We start from the raw sequence: 19105 nt of genomic DNA on the forward strand, positions 1-19105 counted from the left end.
CACATAGGCATGTGGAATCTGAAATGTGCGTATTGACAGTTTTACAGCATATGAGAGGCTATGAATTAACAGCCAGCACCTGCAAGTAACGTCTGCCTAACTGTTCAGAGTGTTCAGGGAGAAAAGGATAAGAACCTTATGACCTTATTTCCTATGATTGTCTGGTTGTGTGGTTAGATCTCTGTATTTATTTAGCTGTAATGCTAACATTGACATTTCTTAGTATTTTTAATCATTGAACAGCTCTCTCTCTCACTTTCTGTGTGCACTCTGTCCTGGTACAGTTTGTGTTCATTCAGCCAAGGTTTTTGGTAAAAACAAAATATATTTTTCTCTCCACAATGATCAGTTGAGTCATTTTTCCTTGGAGGCAGTTATGTATGACTCATCAAAACACTCTGAAACTGAATACTTGTCAGTCTTGAAGTGATCTTCCTGTCTGCCTTTAACCTCAGGGTATGATGAGAATAAAAATGAATCTGGTGAACTTTCTCCATATCTGAATATTTTGCTAAAGTTTTTCACTTTCCTTTGGTTTAAAAAAGCAAAAAACAAACAAAACAAAAAAACAGCTTTTCTGTCTTGGCACACCGTGCCTCAGGGAAAACAATATTGATGTCTGCCTTCCCGTTGGTTTCCTAGAGGCAACACTCTCCCCACAGGATCAGAGTTTGAACTATGAAACCTTGATTTCTTTTGTTTCTTCCTTTCCATTTTCCCCCAGAAAACTATATAAACGGAGATAAAAATACCCGACCCTTCCCCCAGCGCCGCTGTGACGAGTGATTGTCAGCGGCTGAGCTGTCACTTCTCGCTGACATACACCGGAGCTCAGGGGGGAAATTTATATCCGAAGCAATTGCTCACCAGATTTCACACCTCAGCCTGGCTTTACCTCCGCAGGACAAGATCTGCCTTCCACGAGTATATTTCATCTTTTATCCCAAAGCCTGCTTTTCCCCAAAGCCCCTGCCCAGAAGGGAAATGAGTACTGGATAAGTCACGGGTTCAGACAATCTGTTTACTGCCTTACCTTTGGAGAATTTCCAGCACCGGAAATGTGCATGCTGCCAATCAGAAAAGTACAAGAGAAGCGTTTAGCTTCATTCTTCAGAAGGAAATCCAGACTGACAGCCATGTATTCTTCACTGTTAACTGCTTTGAATGACTTGAGATGAAATATGTTAGTCAGTCTGAATTATTTCTTGCACATCTCTCCACTTTCTATTAGGTTTAATAGGAAGTTGCTTATTTTATGCATTAAATACATCAATTTGTTGCTGATTAAACCTGATCAAATGCAGGTTTACGGCACAAACCAAATTAGTAGTTCTTACAGCAGAACTGTAGACGTAAGCAGGATAGAATATGCAGTTTGGGACAAATTGCTTTCCCACCAATCAGAACTATGAAACAGCCAATAACTGCTTATTAAAATTTAATCCGGTCGTTATTCTGAGCGATCAATTTTAAAGGGCCGCAGAAAGACGGCCCTTATTGGATCGCCCCCAGTGTAACAAGAGCACCAAGCCTGTTGTCCTCCCTTTCCAATTCTCCAGGCTCAGTCACAACCGTAGTCGGAGTTTTCAGGAAGCAGAAAGCGCGAGCTGATCGGTGTACACAAACTGAGCTCCCAGGAGGCTCGTTACGCTTCCGTGCTCTTTGCAGGCTGAGCGCTGCCGGCTTTATTCCAAACCGACAAAATCCCAGCAGAAACGCATCTAAATGACTCATCATGTCACCAAGAAAAAGGCCCAAATCAACACATTCAGTCACAGTTTAACAGCTCGGGGAGTGTGCTGCAGGGAGCAGACCGGGGAGGCGGGGATTGAACCAATGACTTTCTGATTAAAAACAGGGACGTGCAACAAGTCTGAGTCTGATTATTATTATTTTTTTTTTTAGTCATCAATGCCAGGTGAGCTGGTGTAGGGTCGTAAATGTTTTTAGATTTCCTTTTCCACCACAATGTTTTCTCGAATGCTACGTAGAGCTGGGTATGGTTCAGAAACTCAATTCAATTTAGATTTTTTTTTCAGTCTACCTTATTGTAGACTTTCCTTGTGTGTACTAGACATACAAGGAATCAAAATGACTCCCATGCTCATCATCCCGTGCTGAAACTAAAAACTTGAAGACATCAAATTACATCAAATAACCAATAGTAACAATTTTTTCCATAATCCATAAAAAATGCAACAGTAATATTTTAAAAATCTCATTAACCAGATACCTTATACAATTTTGAAAACACAATTCGATTTGCTATTGAGACAATTTAATATTGATTTAAATACTTTGATATTGATTTAGTAATAAGTTGCATACAAATAATTCACTGGGATGCCTATTCATTTTTGGTATTAGTTTTACATTATTCCTGCAAATTACAAACAACTATGGTGGTGTACATTACTTAAGACTTTATATATTCACATAATACAATAATACTTGTATTCAATAAGGAATACAACCCATGCTAGTACTGTTTTAAAATTTAATGTAAGTGTCTGTAAATGTAAATAGTTTTTCTTGTGGGAACTGGTATAATTTATAAATAATTTTTAAGCATATTTGAATAATATTGTCATTCTGACCCACATTCCCCACCAGTAGGTGTTGGCAACACATACAAAACACCTGTTTACAAACCACCAATAAATTCAAGAAGAAGAAAACTTCACATCAAAGGGTTTTATATGTGACACTATAAAAACAAGCATTGGCCAGGGGACCTAACTGATTCACAGGGTTTTCCGAACAAATATCAAATTGGAAAAATGTACCGCAATGCATTGATAAATCAATATTTTTATTCCATTCCTTAGGGTTGGGGAGGAATTTCTAACTCCATTGGTAGGTTTCAGTGAAATTTTTTAACCGCAAATTTGGAAATCTTGAGTACGGATACAAAGCACCGTGATTGATCTGACAGAGAATCTCAATGTCGGCTCTGAAAAGAGCACATCTGGAGATGTACGGGTCCCTCAGATGGTTAGTGAGTTTGAAAACAATGGAGAGCCCAGCTTTTCCCCTAAAAGCCCTTTTCATCTCTAAAAATATCCCTCTGCCATGCAACATAGATGAGCACGTGCCCGTGGCTGTGCTGTCAAGCACAGATGCCTATGGAGAATGTTTTGACACCAGCAGGCTCCCATTTCTCTGCAGAGACATGAATAAGTAACGGGGCTTTGCTTTTAGTGTCCCAGTGTCATGAATGTGCGCTGCCATCTCTCCGCCTCTGTTGACTGGTCTGTGGCAGCTGGCTCTGCACTACTTCGTTTTTTTGTTTTTGATTTGAAGCTGTTGGGGGATTGGAGGCAACCATGTTGAAATGCCTTCTACAGTTTTGTTGTCCATTCCCAACAAGAGAGAGCTTGTCTTCGTCCACATTTGAGTGTGTGTCTGCAGATGTGCGCACATGTTGCCAAGCAGCAGGATCCAGGCTGTCAGTCCGCGGCAGTCGTGGCGAAGCTGCTCTGCTTGTCAAGTGCTGCTGTAAGCAGTGAGGAGATTTGGAGGGAAAGAGGTTCTCGCTATCTCTGACAAAGCCGGTCATTATCTAAGTTTGTGGTGTGTCATTTATCTCTGCCACTGGCGCTGCTCAGGAAGCAAATATCCTACAGCATTGCACCTGAAAGTGTGACACTTCAACATTTCTGCTGTCTACGCTTTCTGAAGTTTTCTCTTTCAGTCTTCACATTCCTCAGACTTTTGTCTTTTTCTGGGTCTTGAACTTTATCAAATGCACTCAGGCATACAGACTAAACTTTGCAAACTTTTGCAAGTTTGAGGTTGAATCCCTGATTCAAACATCTAGGTATATTCGGCTAATATGCATGCAGTCGTTGTGCGAGTTGTACCGACTCTACAGCCTGCTTTCACATGTTGTCTTGCATCTCTGTGTAAAATGGGGTCACTCTTGAAAATGAGAACACGTGTCTCAGAAGAGTAACCTATATACATAGAAATCAAACAAGAATATCTACAATACTCACAAAAAGTTAGGGAGTTCACCCTACAATGAAAGTGGGCTGAGGGGATCATGCAAAAGTGATTTCCTCTTCATGCTACATGAGGTGGGCATGCTACAACAAAAACATCCCAGTGTCTCAGTGTTCTTGACCGTCAATCTCACCTTGACAAGTCATCTCATGCTGTACACAAGTCGAGTTATTGTCTGTTGAGACGTGGCATCCCACTTTTATTGACCGGCAGTCCTCAGGTCACTGAGGTTCTGGAGTCCAGAGTTACGAGCCTCTACATGGCGACTCAGTTGATACCAGGGGTTTTCTGCGGGACTGAGATCTGGAGAAAGTTCAGGCTACTCCATTCAAGGATCCCCAGTCTCCACTTGTTGCTCCCTAATAATCCGACATTGATGAGTTGGAGCACTTTTGTCCATGAGGATGAAATTAGGCCTGTGTTGCTCATTCTGGGGCACAATGACTGGATTAATGGCGTCATTCAGGTGGTATTGCCTTGTCGATGTCAGTGTATTGACTAGCCATAGCTGCCCACGCTTGACACCAAAGACTCGTCTGGTGACAGCAGTGGCTGAGACGTAGCGCTCTCCTTGAAGTCTCCAACTTTTCTTCTAAGCATGAATCAGCTTCAATCAGAGAACAGCACTAAAGCCCACTGATCCCTTGTCTAGCGTAGTCGTGTCATCTAGCACTCGTCATCTGGTTCCGCAGTGCACTGGTCACAATGAAGGGGTCATCCCTGTGGAATGTGGCCAAAGGATGTCCACTTAGATGACTCTCTGACTCTTCACTTTTCCAACCTCTTGATGTTCTGTTACCCTCTACGTTCAATGGCCAGTTCTGTCTCACAATTGTGAGGTCTTATTGATCTTATTGATCAGCTGCTATGTGTCATCTTGACCTGTTCAAGTCAAAACGTGAACGACATGATGCAGAGGACTGCTTAAATAAGAGTTTTTATTGAACAAAGATTTACTGGTCGAATCCAACAGCTGTTGTGAATTTTGTCATTAAGCATTGTCATGATGCTAGAGAACATCAAGTTACGTTAAAAGAACTCGCATGTTGTACATGTGCATAATTTCTGCAAGTGAAACCACATGTGAAGTGTTTTTCAAGAATTTCAAAGTATAAAACGGTGTTTTCCATCTTACTAGAAAACGTTTCAACAGGTAAAACGTGTCAGAAAGCTGTTTTACATGTGGAATACCTTCAGCATCGACCGGCATGCCGTCGGTAGTTTTTGCCTTAGAGACATACTCCAAGAACAGCTTGTATACTTGAACTTGTCACTGGTTCAGTGGTTGATGTGCCCACCTGACCCCATGAGGACGGATCCCTGGGTGACGAGGCCAGAGGAATAATGCTGAGTGAGGTCAGAGCTGTCTGTCTGTTTTCCTGAGTGATGACAAGCCCCATATGGCCACGTTTTCTGCTACCCTACACAGTTTGTCTAAGCCTCGATAACCTGCTGTATTCACGTTTAAGCAAAAAGGATAAAAACATGATTTATCCAATGCCTGACTCACTTTAAATGCTAATAATTATCTTTTCCTTCCTTTCAAGGCTAGAGGGAATTATTCAGACAGCCTTTATCATCACTAACGTTAACATTTGCAGAGTTTGGGTAATTAGCATTTCCTGCACAACAGCAGTATCTATTTTATTACATTTAGTTCATTCTAATTGCCTGACTCCATGTTTTATGTGAAACAGTGACGGTATCAAAATGACTCACCTTAAGCTTATAGAAAGATGACCTAAGGAAGGCACTAATTGCATTTTTACCCAACCACCAGACATAATTAGATATTATAAAACTCAATGATATTACCTAATACCGAGGTAATATCGTGTATCTTAAAAATAGTTTCAAAAGTTTCTCATGATGTAATAACGCTGAGTGAATATGCAGTGATATGAACACCAACATTTAAAACGACAATATAAAATGTTTTAATTGCTTTCAGTAAAAACATCTTACCAACCAGCTTGTTACTCAACAGATTGAGTTTAAACCATCACTGCCTTAATATGACTGACATGTGAGGCTTCTTTAGTTTTCATAAAACACAGAGCTAAGAAAGTCTCAAAATAATAATAATAATAATAATAATAAAATATGCAGTCCATTTGTCTTTTACTTTTACATCCAAATCCAAAAATCCTATTTGCTAGCTTATAAAACAGACAATCCCTGATATGTGAGTCAAGTCCTTCTGCTGACTGACAGTCATTTGATGGGTTCAGACCTGACTGTTATATTACTAAAATGGTAAAATCACTTATTTTGTTTCTCTGTAAGGACAGAAATGCTGATTAACTTTTGCTGAAAAACATTTTTGCAGTGAGCTCAACTCCTTCACTTGGGGACAGTCTGGTGTGCATGTTTGGGCTCTGGCTCATGAGCCGTTTATTTGCCCGTTTGCCAACAGTTTGTCGTAGAGTTGAACAATCTCCACTGGGGAAAGTCAGGCCTTCTGTAAACCTCTACACTGGTGAGCAACTGTTGTCATATTTGACTGCATTGCAGCAGGGAGCCGGACGTCTTGACCAGCTTGGTCCGGCTCCGCTGACGTCTTACTGTCTGTCACTGCTTGGCAACGGACACGTTTCCAGCTTTCTGCTCCAAGGTCACCTTTTTCTTTCCTTTAATTGAGTTGGGTTGAAATGAATTGAGTTAGATGCCACACAGTAACAATGCACGTCTACTTGTCCTTGGTAACAAGCGTCTTATTAGAGACAAAAAATAATAGGCCAAGACTTTTCTATCTTGAATATGTGACAATTTGTTTTGCTCCATGAGCTACAAAGTTCTTGTTTTTTTTGTTTTGTTTTTTTTTAAACGACTAAATTATTCACTTCAAGGGATGGGACTGAATTTTTTTGTTTTCTGGGTGGGGTTCTGGGAAGAGTTTTATAACCTTATTTTACCAGAAGCAGTGTATTCACCCTGATGAAATGGACAGACTTCTGCTATTTTAAGTAAACTTCAGTTTCAAAGTTGTCATGTGGCGTTCATGTAAACGCCATTTTCTAAATCTTTAAACAGTTCTAGTGATTTTGGTAGATCCTTTTCTAGTGAGAAAAATATTTATTGGTATAGAATTCCGGTTTGATGCTGAATGAGTTTAAGAAATAGTCTTGAAAAGAGCATTAGCACAAACTGCTATAACAATGAGATTGAAGGTTTTAGTGTGGCAGAAATCTGACTTAGCTAGCACTACAACTAACTATTTATTGACAACATACAGATACTACAACTCAACATTAATATTATTAAGCCAAGGTGTAATGTACATTCATCACTGACAAAAATTAAAATAAATATTGTAGTTGCACAATTTTTTTGTTTGAGCTAAATTTAGTACAATTTCTTAGCTACTTGAAGTTGGTTTTGATCAAGTCCAATTGGAAGGACTGACTATAAAGCTGAATGAGTTAAACACTGGCCTGTACGGTGGCCAAGAAGGGTCACCAAAATGCAAACACAACGCAACCACAAAAAACAACAAAACTGCAAAAATTATAACACATCAAAGGCCACAACAGAAGTTATGCTAAAAAATGAAACTTTTAGCTTTTTTATGCTATGAAGTTTATCGTCACTTTTGTTATGATTATTCCATTGCGATTGGGTTACCACATGTTGCGCTCTTTGTTGTGGTCTTTGCTGCTGTGTTGTGGCTTTTGCAATTTGTTGACCCTTCTGAGCCACCGTAGGCTTATGATTTATAGAAAAAGCCTTAGCATAATCAGTTTTATTTTTAAGAATGGAGACTTTTAACAAGGAACAAGTCCCTGTCTAAAGTAGACATTGGATTAGCAGTGAAGCTAACACTAACAAAAATGCTACATCAGTTTTCTTAATGTTTTCTTCGAAGTGAACAGTTATCTACTTGAACAAGATAACTACTGGTTTCAAAAGGACAAAATTATTTCAAACCAAAACACCACCTCAAAAAGATAAAACTGTTTTAAGGAGTTCTCTTTGTCATTAAGGACTCTAAGTGGTCAGGTTTGTAGTTAGGCTAGCTAACATGTTCAAGTGGCATCTTAGAAGTAATTCTTGATAACTCTTGGCTATTTTTGTCTGCCATTCTCTGTTAAATTTTTGTTTATGTGGACCCAAATTTTCAGTAACAAAACTGTCTGTTATAACCATATGTAGATTTGTACCCGGTGGGAAATGTCACAAGTGGTTTAATGTATTTTCCTATAATTTCGTACTTCATATTTGATATACTCTCCGTTTACAAAGTTTACCTCTAAAAACTGTGAAACTAGAATAGTTAATACTGCATTTTTCTGTCTTTGAGATCAAATCAACCGTTGCCGTCCTTTTAAAGCATAAGGTTGCATTTGGTCACATAGATCTACATGTGATCTGCAGACACAGAAGCTACTGTTAGCCATCTCCCAGAAATTGAGAGATGACTATGTGAATATGCAACAGCAGATGGACTGACATCTCTTAGCGTCTCATATTATGCATGAGATTTCCTCCGGTCTAAGCTTGTCATCAAACAAACAGTTCTTATTCGGTAAGTACTTCCTCTTTGATTTGGCTCCGTTCTGCATCGTCATCCTCCTTTAATTAACCCCGTGAAACCTGCCGCTGACAACATGTCTGATCGGCTCTCCAAGGACTTCTCGGGCCCATCCTGGTCAGGAGGAGAGGGAGGGGAGGGGTGAGGCGAACAGAAGGGAGCAGGAGCTGGCAGTCGCAGTAGGTAGAAGTGGAACACTGATGAGTCCTTTCTTCCTTTCTTTCTTTCGCGTTTCCATTTCCTCTTTTGACAAGCCAGTCGAGCCTCGGCAGCTTCCATGTTCTCCGTCAGGTGAAGCTTCGCCTCAAGTCTTTTCAATGGTGAGCAAATAGAAAGCAACTGTCCCACAGGAGGTAAGTTGATGACAGAACTTGAACTATCCTCTGTAGAGATCTGAGACAATAGATTAATGTATTTATGTATTGTGTGTTTGAATGAAGTCAAATTATGACAGTTTATTCTCTCAATAAGGCTCTTTATGTTTCACTTTGGGGATCAGGAGACTTATTGCTATGACTTAGATTGAAAGGAATTATATATATATTTTTTTTGTTTCCTTAAACTACATTGTGATAATTTTGTCTTTACTTTTTACAGTGGTTCAAAAAATAGTTATTTCTGCTCACTTTTTCAAATATATTTGTGGACATAAAGTTTTTTTTGTTTGTTTTTTTTTACTATAAGCTACAAGCATTTAATTAAGATTACACAGAGCTTCATTAGCTAAATCTATGATTCACTTCAGATTTAACTTATATTAGGATACTGTATACTGTTTGAATGAGTTTGATTCTAAATGTTGTTGCTACATTGGTGAAAGAATCAAACACTGTCAGTGAAGTTTACTGGATGGATGGATGGTAATTGATGGGCTTTATTGGTCAACTAATATTTTGGTTGGATCAGTGGAAGGTGATTGGTTGGCTGTTGCTTATTGGTTGGTTGGACGGATAAAGTGAATACATTTGTTAAATTTGACTAATATCAATAAAAACTCATATCTCTCTTTTAGTAACACCAATTTTGGTTTCATTCTGCATAATAAAGTTTGAACAAGTGCTGTTTTTACCAATCATCCCGGTTTCATTTTGTTTCTTGCCATTTCCCCCAGGCAGCTATTTATTGGTCCTGTCAGCGGGGAGTAATTTACCACTTCACAATCAGGCCGTTTCAAACACCGTCTCTTCTTCGCTTGGTATCATTTCTTTTTTAGAGCTGTTGAAAGAGTGCATTGAATATTGTATGAGCTCATTCCTGCATGGCTGAGCAGAACCACAGCAGCCTGTTCATAGTGGTGATGCAGCCGGTTAAAATCAATAGCAAAAGATTGCAATAACAAGGAAAAAAAGTCTCCCCTCAGGGAGCTGTTTTTGTCTCGTAAACACCTGCTATAAAACATAATTTGAGTTGGTACATGTTCTGAAACAGCATTTGACATGAGAGAAGCATTTTTTTTAAGCTACTTGAACCGAGGTAACCAAGGAGGTCACAGTTAAGACATCACAGGTTTATCCAGCAGTTATAAAAGAAACTCATTAACAAAATGACTCATTTAGCAACTTTCACACATTTCCCTTCTTCATGATATAAAACTGAAGCCATCTCCATCCTGAATGATCTACGCCTGAGTATTCAGCACTCATGCTTAATTTAGGAAGTTATGACACAAATGTCCGACCTGCCTGCCTCATCTGTAAGGTTACCGAGTTTGTTTGAGCCGTCTTTTCAGATGACGTAACGGCGTGTTGGTCTCAGAGGAGGAGCTCGGTTAGCCCCCGTCTCTGTAACAGAAATCATTGCTGATCCTGGGAGGCAGCCTGATGAAATATTCACACTGTTACAGTTAGGGTGGTCTTTTTATAGAGCGACACCTTTTGTTTTTTTTACTAAGCCTTTAGCCAGAGAAATCTGAGCTTGTTCAGCATCCAGAGAAAATCTTCCTTTTAGAATTAACACATGCAAAGCACAAGCAGCAGAAGAGTTGAACATTTTTCCCCTTGTTTATTACAAATGACTCATCTGGTAAATCGGCGTGCGCTTTAAAAACTCCCCCTTATATCCTCGACAACTCACTCCATAAAGTGAGTTGATCCTTTTAAAATTAAAAAACAAAGAAAAAACAATGACTGTAGAAATATAACATACCTGGACATGATGAGGCAGAACACTGTGTCCACCCTATTTATTTTAATATAAGTCTATAGTATTGTTTTGGAAAATACATGCATTATAAGATAGAAAACAGTATAATAGTTTAGCAGTTCCTTATAATGACATTATTCATGCTGTCTCAACTACATCACATATCATACAACAGTATCATCAGCGTAGAATCTCATCTAGATTTACTTGCATAACACTACAAATAGATGCTGTGTATTGGTAAATGTATCCCAAACCATCACATGTTTTATCCTTTTGTGTGTCACTCCACACCAAAACAATGCAAGAATTACACATAATATTCGTATGCAGTACCATGAAGACCCACCAATCTGTTTCCAAATTAGCAAGTTAAAACATTTTCAGGTTTTCTGGTGATTTAAAGAACCAGAAACCACAGAGTCAGATGTGGCTATATGGAAGGAATATAACTACCATGCAAAGTCAGGAAGCATCTTAAAGATGGTTAAATGTGTCACAAAATATTTAATAAGCACCATCTTTTATTCAAGGATAATTTTCTCTTTTCTTGCAAAGGTTATTTCTAGTTTAATTTGTTAAAATAAGTGACAAACTAATATGTGTTTAATTTTACTCATGTACTATAGACATATGAAACCAAAATGGGAAGTGCTTGCTTAACTTTGAATTCATACTATTTTAGACTTGGGCCGGGATGAGATTTTCATAGTGTTTACATCATAATCACACATACAATAAAATCTAATATAGCAAATTCATAGGTCCAGTAATAGTATACATAATATTTGTTGTTTTGGATACAGACTAAAGTGAAAATATCAAATTAACAGCAGCTAACTTTTGAGTTTTCTAAATTTGAAGTATAACATGCTAACATTAGCTGTTTAATTAGCTAAGCTATCTTCTTGTGTAGCCGCTCATCACGTACCAGCCTTAGTTTAAAACATTTTAAACAGTGAGGATTGTAATACCTAAAAAATAACATTTAAAACTGTTTCTAAAAGCTTACTGTACCTTGACATTTAAGATCCGGACTTCCCAACCCTAGCTTCACTGATCTGTTGACCAATTCCACTTCCATGAACAACTCTGGCCTTGGCTTTATTCACTTGCTCCATTTCTTGTATCAGCATAAATAAAATAAAAAAAGAACTTGATCAAATAAGCCAAGGGAGCTCTTCACTGTGTGCAGATAGCACTCAGTTTAACTTAGTGTGTTAATTGAGCAAGAGATCACACAGAAGCTGCTCTAATCATCTGCTCTGCATTTCAGACTGACTCATTAGACGGAAGATTTCAACATTTCATTAGAGAGGCTGCGGTTGGATAAAAGAGCTAGCTCGCAGCTGCCAGCGAGAATATTCTAATGTTTAGATAGGAATTGGAAGTCATTGAGCTCCTACACAAGCCATCTGCCTCTGCGTCACATAGATGGACCTCGACGCTGGCTGCCCATGCTGCCAGCGCTCTTTCACCACCGTTCCCCCTTTTTTTGTGGTAAATGGGAATCATCTAGAGCAATTTGCATCAAGTAGACAGAAAATGAGGAGTTATATATTAAAAAGTTGATTTGTTCCTTCATAAGAGAGGCTGAAACAATACATGTCTGCATTTAGGCTTCTAAAGCAAAATGCGTTCATCGAAACGTCTTGCGTGTTTGATCCGCCGCGTGAGACGTACGTGAGGAAAAAGAATTTCTCCCCGTGAAGCTTTTAAGCTTCCTAAACTGGCGTTCTGCATTCGGTGACGCGTTCAGAGCAGCGTTCTGTGCATCTGCACAGGACTTGTCTTTCAGAGGACAGCCAAGGCTCTTTTGTTTATAGCGCTAAAAGTGCCTCTGCCTCTCTGCTGTCGTCGCCCGCAGGAGGGAGTGTCTCGGAGGATGCAGCAGAGTGCTCACACACTCCCCTGCCACCGCTGAGGTTTCTGATGTAAGCACCTCAGAGCAGAGGAAGTAACTTTTTAAGTCAGATTGGAGAAGTGACATCGCTGCAAGGAAAAGAAATATCCGCACAGGATCAACAGCAGATGCAAACCGGACGAACATTAATATGATCAAAGCAGTCGTCTGCATACAGTGACTTGCGGTTTTAGATAGAAATGGTTTAAAGAAAGTCATTTCAATGATTATTCTTTGTCTGTGCACTCAGAAAAGGCAGCAAAAAGTGAACTCTAATTTGAGCAAGTTGAACCCCACTTGGAAAGCTTTAACACCTGCATGTTTTAGCATGATGAATAGCTCTTTAAAAGCTGCAAATTTACACTGACGATTCATTTTTGTGCAAGCCAAACTTGTCCCATGCTTCACCCTGTCACCAAGATTCTTATTCAATAATGGCTTTGAATTGAAGGAGAATTGTAGAAGGAAAGGTTTGGATAGGAAAAATAACTAAGTAACATAAAAGAACTGAAACCGTTCATGTGGCGCCGTACAGATGTAATGAAAAGGAAATGAAGCTTTTTAGAGTAGGTTTTTTTTTTTCTTCATACCTGGTTAAATCATTGCTGTGAAGATAAATGCTGCCTGTTGGATGGTAAGAAATCAATTTTGCACTGCACCAGTGGACATCTGGGTTGCTAGGTGTCTGCAGGTGGCAGGTGCATATATCATCAAAATGTACCTTTGCGTGTCCCTGATGCTTATGTTAAAGCATTTATTTCCCCACTTTCACTGTGTCATGCTGTTAAAACAATAGAATTTTTGCACATTATTTTTACTTGGTCATTTATTTTAAGCTCTTCTTCATTTGTTTTCTTATTGGCAAATTTGTGAACTCGTAACAGTCGTTCCTCTCTGCCGTGTTCACTGTGTTTAGCATGGAAACCACACACCATCAGCTTTACTGCAGGGGGAAGGCTTTCACAGAAGTGTGTGAAACTGTGTCTTTATAGTTCTGTTCCACCTAAAAACTTAGGCCTCGGGTTGGTTGAAGTGAAATCTCCTGTGGTTCAAATGCACATGTGAGCGCCAAGTGGACCGGAGACTGCTCCGAAAAGAGGGAAGCAGACTATGGCATGGGGCATTCTGGGTAAATAGAAGCAAAACAAACGTACAAGTCTAGCGTTAGTGGGAGAAATGGCTCATAGTCTTTTGCCAACAGAAATCCCACAGCCCCTAAAATTTACATGTTTTTCATTTTGTGAGGAAAGAAGTCGTGTCCTTGTCTTTTTCTGTCGTTTATTTCAGTGGTTCTTGGTGCAGCGCCACCACATTCAAGGAGGGAACAAGGTTGAGTTGGTTTGACACAACAGCAGTGGAAATGGAACAAATGTTGCAGTTTTGGTCCTCAATTGAACCGAGTTTATTGGACTATTATGTGTGAAAACACCCTCACATTTTGAATGGTGTGAACAATAATGAACGTCACCCAACTACGTGAGCGCGTGTCAACAGTTTGACTTCCGCACGTCCTCGATGGGGCCTTAAACGTCTCGTCTTGTCCAGGGTAACGGATATATTGAGTTGGGGTCTCGTGTTGTAGCGCAGGTGTTTTCCTCTTTGTTATTTTTACGTTGGGTTTTTTAGCTGTAGAAGCTACAAGTGTTAGATCAGCTTTATCAGGCATAAGAGTGGGGGGTCTTTTACAATCACAAGCAGGAGCACAAAGGCAAAGCCAGATGCAGATGAGACTTGACAGGTTGGCATGGAAACCGAGTCGTCTCTACAAAGACTTTTTTTTTTTTTTTTGCATGTCTTAGCAGCTCCGTTTGTCATTGTGTGTGCAGAAATGTGTGAGTGAGAGGACAAAATAAGCCCAGAAAACCCGGTGAACTTTTTCTCTGGGCTTGTTTACCGAATCCGATGGCAGAAAATCTGGTTGGAGCTTAAAGAACCATATTGTGTGAGTTTTAACGGCAAAAAATAAAGTAGTGCAGTAATGATCCACTTGTTTGATCCATCTGCTTCTCATTTAAGAGCCTTTGTTTGTTTGCCTTCCAAATGAGATAAATCATAACAACAATAATATGAATCTTAGTCAGGCACAAACAATGAATCAGTTAGCCTGTTTTAACCCTAAAGAAAACAGAGCTCAGCTGTTTTATGTGGATGAGAGACGTTTATCTACTAATCTTCACTGCATTCAAAGTAGAGTTTAGTTACGGTATAGGCAGATGGCTTTGGATTCTGGATGCTTGTAAAGCAGCTCGGCTATTTTTGCTGTTCAGCTCGCAGAGAAAAAAGTGAATATTTAATCTCGGTCAATCTGTTTCTCCTTTTGGTTTTTTCTTCTGCTGCAGTTGGGACGACAGCAGCTCGGTGAGCAGCGGCCTCAGCGACACCTTGGACAACTTCAGCACCGACGACCTGAACACGCCAGCGTACTCCGCCACAAGCTCATCACGCAAAAGCAAGGGAGCGCAGGTGGGCCGCGCAGTGGATTCTGACCGGCAGCACGCCGATGTTTCTGTGTGGCAGAAATTCGAAAGGGTTAGGACACTGATGGGCACAGAGAGATAGAGCTCCAATACCTGTCGAAAGCATTTCCACCCATTGATCCGTTTCACATCTCATCACCTTACTCACTTCAGTGTACTTAATAATGGCATTTAATGTAATGGATCAATGCGCATTCATCTATTCATGGATTCTTTTCTTTTATTCTTGCCAAAAATTTACCTATTTTCAAATTTTTCCGTAGATCGCATCAAAAAACATTAAAAAGAAAATACGTCTTTGGAAGCTAGCATATCTACATGCTATGTTACTTTTTATGCTATTGGCTGATGTTTACAAAGCAGCCAATCCTGAAGCGCCATTCATTTTCCTTGGTGTTAATTGGCTGCACAGTGGAGATTAGCATCTGTGTTTGTGCTGAGATGGTTTCCATTGTGCATTTTCATGCATATTAAGGTATATTTGGTGGCTGAACTACTAAAATAAGCATTTATGAGCATTTTTGAGGAAATCTCAGGTATTTGTGGATGTTAGCTGTTTGCGGTAGGGTGTGGTCCCTAACCCATGTGATTACAGCACAGCAGGGACAACCTAAACTGATCCTGTTTCGGTAGACAGTAATTCAATTTGTAGGTTTACTCTTGCTCCAATGCACTGGATATTATTCATAGGTGTCAGAGTAAAGAGGGCTGGATGTACTGTAGATGCATGCCAGACTTTTTTAAAATGTATTTGTCCAAAACCCTGATAAAGCTCAGGAGGTTTTGCATATGCTTATGTTTTCATGTAAAAAATAAAACTGCCTCGTCTAACATCTTTATTTGGCCTGAAGCGAAGGCCAACCAGAACGTCAGCTCTGAAATCACAGCTGACGGTGGGAGCAGTAAGAGCAGCATTCAGCTCTCCTCTGAGGGGCCTTTGCTTTATTCTGCCAAGTATCCTTGGCTCCTCATGAAATACTCAACAGACTGTCCTCTTAAGAGACTCTGGCGTTGCTAGGGAGACTGACCATCTGTTAAGGTAGGGCTGCTTGTCACTGTTCTGTGTGTTTGTGTGGGAGCGTTTGTAAACGTCCCAAAACTGGAGATCTGTACATTGGAGATTCCAAAGATAGCTGCGACTTCACACCCTCACACACACACACACACACACACACACACACACACACACACACCCCGCTGCTTGAGCGGGCAATCGCCCATCCTTCTGGTGACTCACAACGTGTGTTTGAATGTGCTTAGTAGTTATTTCAAAAAGAATCAGGTTGATGATTTAGCTTGTATTCCCAAGCTGTAAGCTGATTTCAATAAATCCTCCAGTGAATAGACGACTTTTACAAGCACTTTCTACGTGCAGCTGAGAGAACGTCTTTTTCCAGTTGTGTTATCTCATAGAAACATCGACTAATCAGTGCTTTCTTTAATCCCAACAACCCCTGCAATCCCCCCTCTGCAGTCCCAGAAAGGAAGCAGGTCCAAGCATGCCGAGCCGGAGGTGAGCAGCAGTTGGGTTGGAGCCGAAGACCTGAAAAAAGTAGAGGAGGAGCTGGACATGAGCATGGACCCCAACGGCAGCCCCTCCCGGTGGAAGCCTTCCCCGTCTGCCTGTTCCCCCCAATCCCAGGGTCAGTATGAGGACACGGGTCAGAAGGCAGCCGGGCTAGCCCAGATGTCCCAGACGGGCTCGTGGAGGAGGGGCATGACGGCCCAGGTGGGGATTACCCCACCCAGGTCCAAGGGGACCTCCGCTTCACTCAAAACACCAGGTGGGAGAGGCAACCTTGACTGGATTAAAAGAAACACTGTGCATAGTAAAATAAATTCTTATTGTTTGGCTGCCTTCTTCCTTGAACATTTTCACAATTTACAACCCTAAAACTCAAAGCATTATATCAAAACTTTATTTGATTACAGAGTAGTACATGTACTTTCAGACTGAGCAGGAAAGCATTGATCAGAGAGACAGCCAAGAGGTCCAAGGTACCTCTGGAGGAACGGCAGAGATCTACTGCTCAGGTGTAAGAACCTGTTGATCGGATGTTGGTGGTACACTCTACAAAGCTGGTCTTAAAGGGGCAGTATTATGTAAAATCGACATTTTAGAGCTTTACGTCATGTATAATGTTATTCCCTTATTTTACCTGGAATGTTGCCTTGATTATTTCATGCATGTTTGAGAAATCATCTAATCTCCCACAGTAACCATTCAGCTGTGCAAAGCGATTTCCTTCAAGGACGAAGCTCTTTCTCGTATCTGCAGTTTCCAAGCTTCCTCTTTACAGAGCATCCACCTCCAGCCCTCTTCTGTGACTCCTCCACTCAGCTCCTTAAGACTAGCCAGTATCAATTAGCAAACAGCTGCGCTCATTATACAACGCTGGTAAAAACATTGTTGGAGTTAATAGAGGAGACATGTTGTGTTGACTTCCTGAAAGTCAGAAAAGAGCAGGTATTTATTAAAGAGACAGAGGCCCAATTTCTAGGAGTTAATTTTCTTAGTCAAACAAGTCAAACAATTGCTTCATTGTAGTATAAAATGACCCTATGTGCCATAATATTGTCTCTTAGTGTTGTTTTGGTAGGTTTCCACCAGCTATAAAATGAGGACAGCAAGTGTAGTATACAGTTTGAAGGGTTATTGTCTTGATCAATCTCATAAAATTCCAATAAAAGTCCTTTGAAATCCATGTGTCTAGGTATAAATTTAACTGCAGGATGCTATCGGATAGCATCCTGCCATCTGATAAAAAGATGGCAGGATGCTAAATCTGTGGTTTTTATTGTCTGTTTTGCAGGTAAAACAGATGATGCCAAGGCCTCAGAAAAGGGCAAAGTACCCTCCAAAAGCTCTGCTGGGATACAGCGCTCACCGTCAGATGCTGGGAGAAGTAGCGGGGATGAAGGCAAGAAGCCTCCCTCTGGAATTGCTCGCCCCCCTGCCACCAGTTCCTTTGGATACAAGAAGATCCCTGGCCCTGCCGGCACGCTAATTACCTCAAGTGGTGCAGCCCTCACCAGTGGCTCAGCCACACTGGGCAAGGCCCCCAAATCGTCGGCTGCCCTCGGTAAAGGCACGAGCATCGGCGGCGTCCGTAAAACCAGCCTGGACGGCTCGCAGCCCCAGGACGACGGCATTCTCCTCAGCTGCAGTGGCTCCAAGGTCACCCTGCAGTACCGCTCCCTCCCCAGACCCGCCAAATCCTCCAGCGGGGCGGGGGCGGCAGCGGCGGCAGTGGCCGGGCGCTGCGGACACCGCTCCAGCTCCAGCAGCATCGAATCAAACGTCAGCAGCAAGTCGGCGATCGGGGCAGCAACACAAGCGGGTGCCAAACGGAGGGAGGGAAAGGTGGTCTCAGACCGCTCCAGTCCCATCACTGTCAACCAGACGGATAAAGAGAAAGTCGGGGTGTCGGACCAGGACCCGGCAGCAGGGCTGTCCACCTCTCCCAAATCCAGCCCCACCTCCAGCTCAGCAGGCCAGTCAGGCCTCAGGCAGCCGGGGTCCAAATACCCAGACATCGCTTCGCCTACCTTCCGCAGGTCAGACCCAGAATACTTCTCTTCTGCTCTCATCTGTCTTGGTCCCTTGTTTTCTTGTTGGGTTTTGCGTGAATCAACCATTTCACCGCATAGTTTCTTTTAATTACGTTTCTGAAAAACTTTCATAGTATGGTAGGTGTTCAGGAACAGGCTCAGGTCTCTTCCAGAGTTCATCAGGTTCATTCAGAAAATCAGTCTGAGCTTCAGTGTGGTTTTTCTTGAGTGATAAATGCAGTGCTCAGATTTTTTTTCCTGTTCCCAAGACTCTGAGAGGACAGCTGACACATGACTGCTCCCCCATGGATTAAATATCCTCTGACATCTCTATCAATTTTTATCAGGGTGCACAGAGTAAATATAAACCAGTAAGCTAAGGGATGTTGCTACATAGACTGCCCCCTACTGTCGATGATAAGCAACTGCAGCTAAAGCTTTGTTCAGTTTTGATTAAATTCCACCAAATCCTGTTCAGAAGTCTAGATCAGAGAT

At 41.1% G+C, this 19105-nt stretch overlaps 1 protein-coding gene across 19 annotated transcripts in view; it reads left to right on the top strand.

Moving 5' to 3' along the window:
• Positions 1-19105, top strand: part of nav3 (neuron navigator 3) — a 264352-nt gene that overhangs the window by 212330 nt on the left and 32917 nt on the right. For all 19 annotated transcript variants that reach the window (XM_016681324.1, XM_016681323.1, XM_016681326.1 and 16 more), the window contains 3 exons: positions 14921-15044; positions 16533-16842; positions 17872-18616. In XM_016681324.1, the coding sequence (XP_016536810.1) occupies positions 14921-15044; positions 16533-16842; positions 17872-18616 (1179 nt within the window). The remainder of the gene's footprint in view (positions 1-14920; positions 15045-16532; positions 16843-17871; positions 18617-19105) is intronic.

This window comes from Poecilia formosa, unplaced genomic scaffold (assembly GCF_000485575.1).
Source record: "Poecilia formosa unplaced genomic scaffold, Poecilia_formosa-5.1.2 Scaffold277, whole genome shotgun sequence".
NCBI classification, from domain to species: domain Eukaryota; kingdom Metazoa; phylum Chordata; class Actinopteri; order Cyprinodontiformes; family Poeciliidae; genus Poecilia; species Poecilia formosa.